The 5975-nt window shown below is 43.0% G+C and overlaps 1 protein-coding gene across 4 annotated transcripts; it reads right to left on the bottom strand.

Moving 5' to 3' along the window:
• Positions 1 to 1851: 1851 nt before the first annotated feature.
• On the bottom strand, positions 1852 to 4688 carry LOC124654132. 4 transcript variants are annotated; one of them, XM_047193168.1, is made up of 3 exons: positions 4203 to 4688; positions 3897 to 3999; positions 1852 to 3782 (listed from the first exon to the last, which is right to left on the bottom strand). In XM_047193168.1, the coding sequence occupies exons 1-3, from the start codon at positions 4377 to 4379 to the stop codon at positions 3715 to 3717; spliced, it is 348 nt and encodes a 115-aa protein (XP_047049124.1). In that variant the 5' UTR covers positions 4380 to 4688; the 3' UTR covers positions 1852 to 3714. The 4 variants fall into 4 exon arrangements, 1 of the variants encoding a protein (XP_047049124.1); XR_006988220.1 differs by having other exon boundaries at positions 1852 to 3774; positions 3897 to 4688; XR_006988219.1 differs by having other exon boundaries at positions 1852 to 3999; positions 4120 to 4688.
• Positions 4689 to 5975: the final 1287 nt, after the last annotated feature.

Raw genomic sequence — 5975 nt, 5'->3', positions numbered from 1 at the left:
GCATTTATCTACTCCCTCATATCCTGGTCAACTTCACTTGCACCGAAACTTAGTTTGACTAGTAAGTTTAGGTGCGGCGGCACGCCGCGCCCGTGTTGCTAATTTTCTAGCAGAAGTAGAAGAATTGCAAATTTGAGACGAAGGATCTCAAGTGGTGTCAGTGCAGAAAATAGAAAATAGGACTTTTTGAAGAAGAAAGATTGAAAGTTGAAGCCCTGAGGGTAAAATGGCGTCGAATCGTTAGAAGGGGTCAATCCTGGGTGTAATTTGGTGGCTTCTCCTTATGTTGCTAGCTAAGAAGATGCTTGTTTGGTTGCATTTTTTTAGGGGGCCAGCCAGTTTGAGGAGATTGCTGAGAAGTATTAGTTTCTAATGCAGTAGTGTTAGTATAGGTGTTAGATAACCTTTGTTGTGACGTCGAGAAGTTTGTGGGAGTGATGTGGTCTTCGAGGACCTCTTCTGTTTGAAGGGATCTTCGGATCGCTATGAAGCTTCATCGGTGGCGCACCGTCGACGAAAACGAAGAGCATTTAAGGATTTTGTTGTAATTTTTTAAGGTGTTTTGTACTGTTCAATATTTTCTTTTAATCCCAGATCTTTTTGCCAAAAAAAAAGTAAGAGCTGTTGTACTGTTTGCAGTAGGCTAGATCCTCACGGAGTTTGTACGTGTAATTATCTTTTCTGATCCGTACTGAACTTCAAATGAAATGCATCGGGATGTAGTATTAAGTGCTGTCTGAATTGATCTACACGCTTTTCAGTCTAGATAGTTGACGGATACGATTTTTAGTTGAACCTGGCATATCCAATAGTTTTTTTTTTCTTAATTATTATGTTTTCATGCAGTGCACGGCTGTGTCTTTTTTTCCTTCTTGAAGCTACATTAACTGAAATAACAAAACGAATAGAGAGGAGGCTCGTTCCTTCTAGTAAAGTGGTAAAGTGACCAGTAGCTTATAGAGAGAAAAATAAGAGCAATAGATCTGCTGGAGCTCGAGATCAAGCATGGCGGAAGGAGAATCGCTGGCGCCTACTTCCTATTCTTTTCCCCACAAGATGTTGATCCGGCGTAGAGCTGGTGCCTGGGACTATGGCGCCGGCGTGCCTAGGCTGTAGCTGGCGGCCACGCTTGGAGGAGGCTTGTTCACTACCATCGACGACGGCGGGGGAGAAAGAAACAGAGCCGGTGGGGAGGGTGGGGATTCGAAGCGCTCCGCTGACATCGCGGTGCCGATGGTGGCGGGTGTCTTGGGGAGGCGCTCTGTTGTTGCAGCGCTCGTTCGAACCGGATCTCCAAGGAATGGATGAAGGGCCTGGTACGCTACTTCTTGCTGGTATACTGTAAAGCGTTTTCGTGTTCCATTCCTCTCTGTAGGTGAAATGAATTATTGAAAGAAGAGAAGATAAACTTTTCTGCTGTTGTGTCAAGAATTTGACTGTTCTATGTTGATGTTTACTTGTACCAACCAATTTCATATATTTAGTTAATGTACAGGTGATGAAGGAATTTCCTGTTTCCGTCCTACAAAATGTATGAAAAAGTGGCTACCAAACCACATAATCTTTTAGGAAAATCCAGAAATATCGTTTCTATCTGGCACACACACCTTCTGTACTATTTCATAGCTAAATTCTGAAACATGCTGCAGTACTTCAAACCCAAAAGTCTGTTCCACTGGTAGCTTGCTTTAGCATGTGCTCCGTTGGTTTCATCAGGAGGCAATGCAATTTAGATGTTGATCAACCTGTTCTTTCCACTGAGACTGGGGGGTCTATAACCGTACAATGATTCTAGATGCCGATTTTGCAACCATCCAATTCCAACAACCAGCGAGTATCTCACTTGAAACAGGACAGCAAGCACAAGTCCTCAAGCAAAAATTAGTTCAGATTCATGTACAAAAAAGGTTCAGATTATGTTCATCGGATAGGAATTATACTGCCTCTGGTCGTACCGCTTTTCAGTGCTTTTCTCCGTAAGGCAAATAATTCCCACCAGATCAATATATAAACAAAATACCGGAGAGGCAAGAAAAGATGCCATTATACAGATGCTGAGTAAAGTGACAGAACTTAAACCAGGCAATCTATAGATGTTTTGTATTAATTAGTAGACTAATTGGTCACATTTTTTAACAACAACGTGAGATGCAAGATTTGGGACTCCAATTATGCCTTGACTTGATGTGCATCACTAATAAGAAATGCATGTAACACATTCTAGGCATTGTCTAAACTTATCACATTGTGCTTGCAAGTAGGAACTGATCACATTGTGACTCCAAGTAGACATGCCGTGACAAATTGGAGGCATTCCGTGAGTAGTTTTAGTACTGAATAACTGCAGGCGGTAGTGGATAGAAGGTTGGATAGGCTGCATAAACATGGTCTTGTTCCTGCAAAAGATTCCAGATGATTAGCCCCTATAATGGATATATCAATGGAAATTTTGAGACTGAATAATGTGCAGGAACTTACCACAGTAGCATTTAGATGGATTCATTTTTTCTAAATAGCATAAAAAAACATGAGCACATGGATAGGTCGATATAGTACAGACAACTAAAATCTGAGAATCTTGACTGCAGGCGGTAGTGGATAGAAGGTTGGATAGGCTGCATAAACATAGTCTTATTTCTGCAAAAGATTCCAGATGATTAGCCCCTATAATGGATATATCAATGGAAATTTTGAGACTGAATAATGTGCAGGAACTTACCACAGTAGCATTTAGATGGATTCATTTTTTCTAAATAACATAAAAAACCATGAGCACATGAATAGGTCGGTACGACAACTAAAATCTGAGAATCTGAACAGAGTATTTTCTTCTCTCAAAGCTTTGAAGATAACACAGTCTGCATTGTAATAGAAGGAATTTATGCACTGAGCATCAGATACCAATCCTTCTATGCATTTTTTTTTAAAAATACCTTGGATTTGCTGCCACATTTGGGAACCGACGGCTAGGACTCTATTGTATCTATCGCCACAGAGCTAAGTTTTCTTCCAACATCTTTTTCATGATAGGATTAGGTACAGTCGGCTGTCGCTGAACACGCAATAAGCTCCCTTAGTATGAACTGAAGTATCCAACACACTGATCAAATGGCAAGTCATGTGCAACTATGTGGACATAACAGAAGCTCACATTAATATCATAAGGCATGTCCGACAAAGTAACAAAAAAGGATGACTCATAATGCGCAATAAAATTACCAAAAATACTTGGAAAAAGAATGCTAGTACTAATATTTGTCTTCAAAGCAAAGCAGAGAAGTGAGAACATGTGAGAAAAAGTGAACATCCCCAAATGTATAGGTTGTTCTTTCCTTCAGTTGTTCTCTTTGTTGGTGAAAGCTCTTGGTTGGGACATATTCCTTCATTGTGTTTCCCTGTAATATCTGTCAAAGATAAATCTTTATTTCATGGAGAAGATATAATTTTCTGATCTGAACATACAAAAATTCTGAAGTGGATATATGTGAATACAGCATACTAACCTTATAAAAGAACTTCCTGTCTACTGCTTTCTGTTTTATTTTTGCACAGTTACTGATATTGGCATTTGATATATAGTAATGTTGCAAGATTATCTTTTCCTCTGATGCTAGGAGAGTGGATCAAATAAGAGCTATTTTGACTGTGTTTGTCAGGTAGCAGAATTAGGCATCTATAATGGAACAACATAATTAGCACACAAAATACAGGCTATCATGTACGGAGCTGAATTGCAGTGATCTTGGGAAGAAAAGGATATAATTTTGCCACGATCTGGATTCCTATTGAAAAAACAGTTATTAAATTGGGTTAGCTTCACATCTGCTTCCATGTAGGGGTAATCAAATATTGGATAGTAGGGTGTGTCTTCAGCACTGATGGCCTGTAAAGATGACCTGATGGCCTGTAAAGATGACCTGCACTCATCGGATACCCAGCTTGATGGCAGAGCGGCGCTGGACTAACAATAGCTAGGTGCCGCTGAGAAACACCAATGGCCTACATCACAAAGAAAAATCTTCTTTAGGGAGCAGAAAGCAACAAACTGATAAACCCGCAGAGAAAAGCAAGGAACAAATGAAGAAAACAATCCAGATGAGAATGGCACAGATGATACACCACCGCACAAAGCATCTTGATCCTAGGCTCCGCCTATCCTCCTCTGAACCGATGATAGTGCACCGACGGCCGACGAAGTGTACCTGGCTGACGATGGTGATGGCGGAGCCATGCCACCTCAACCTGTGGGTGTTCCCCAGCTCGAAGGAGCAGGATGAAGCCGGCGCACCCTGTGTCACTCTTGGTACAGTATGCGTCGACGGCGATGGCGCCCGAGGAGTGGGGGAAGAAGGTTGTGTTGCTACATGCCGAGCAGGCATAGATCGGACGAACCGGCGAGGTCGTGGGGAGCTGCAGCTGTCTAGACACAGCAGGGCCAAGGCACATAGGAGCTCATCCTGGGGATGTTCAACCTTGATACGTCGGTACAGACACGGCAGCCATGGAGGGAGATGGGACGCCGCCCCACCGGGTGGAGCACTCGAGTGGCAGCGATGGGATTTTTTTTGGAACTTGAGCGATGAGAATTGGGGAGGAAGAGAGCAGCGGTGGGGATTGGCGAGGAAGAGGACCTGGATTGTTCTGGAGATGGCAACACCGCTTTGACCAATCCATCGTGGGAAATAAACCGGTTGGATCGGTAATCGAAGGTGAACAAAAGGAGGAGAGAGAGCGATTACCGGAAGCTATAAAGTGGGAATACCGGGAAGAAGCCGGTCATCACGGATTTCTCACGCGGAAAAAAAGGAGAAACAAATCCCAGAGATAAATGATCTACAGTTACCGGTCTCCATCTACAGTAAAAATCTCTATCGTGGCACGATTTGATTGGATAAAATAGCTACGTGAACATGACCAAAAACGCTCTCCTTGGAGCAAAAGGGGTTAACTTTTATATAGGTATAAATTTGTTCACCTTTTGTTGCCGCGTGACCATGTCCTCGGGTAGCACGTGCCCCTCACCAGAATGTGTGTCGTGTCACTTTGTTTCTTGAGTGGAATGTGGTGGTGGGTTGCAGTTGGTCAAAGTAGGTGCTCGGATTGGGCCGGCGCAGCCCTGCGCTGCCAAGTGTTGCTGCCTGCAGGGCCGTGGGCTGTTTCACGGCGGCACGGGCAGTGTTGTCGTCGTCTGCCACCAGTCACGGTCGTGGGCTGTCGATTCAACCGGGCCTTGGCATCTGTCGGTACAACTCCCTACTTCACTCGTACAGAAGGAACAAGCCTATCCCGCGCCTGTCTAAAATTTTTGGTGCTTGCTTTCTTTGCTATGTTTGTTTTCCAGGAGACACAAGAAAATGGATATCAACCTTCTCGAATAATCAAGGTAAATATTGATGGATCTTTTCATCCTGACGTCCACGCAGGTTCAACAGGTGCTGTTTTGCGAGACCATGATGGAAGATTTGTAGCGGCATCTTCTAGTTTCTTGCCAAATATTGCGTCTGTTGTTGTGGCGGAGGCGATGGCCATGAGAGAAGGATTACGACTTGCAAATCATATGGGATGCAATAATATCCAAGTGGAATCTGATTCTATGGAAACTGTTGAGGCCTGCACAGGTGAAGCCACGTGGTGGAATGAGTCCTCGGCAATCTTTGTTGATTGTGTTGATCTAATAGCGCTTATTTGAGGTGTTCAAATTCAATTCTGCCAGAGAAAAGCAAATGAGGTAGCTCATGAGATTGCTAGGGATTGTTTTAATAGTAAAATTTCATGTAATTGGGTCGATGAACCCCCTTGCTTTATTATTCCGCAACTCATCAACGATGTAACCAAACTTTAATTATGGAGCAGCAAGTTTCAGACGCACTCTTGTCCTTACCAGGATACCATAAGGGACTGGAAGGTTTTTAATGAGGCGACTTGCTAGCTTAATATATTGTGTTTTCAAAAAAAAGAAAATGGATATCATCCTC

This window comes from Lolium rigidum, chromosome 5, assembly GCF_022539505.1.
Source record: "Lolium rigidum isolate FL_2022 chromosome 5, APGP_CSIRO_Lrig_0.1, whole genome shotgun sequence".
Classification (NCBI taxonomy): domain Eukaryota; kingdom Viridiplantae; phylum Streptophyta; class Magnoliopsida; order Poales; family Poaceae; genus Lolium; species Lolium rigidum.
The sequence above is the reverse complement of the archived record's forward strand: the minus strand, read 5'-3'. Positions and strand labels throughout refer to the sequence as shown.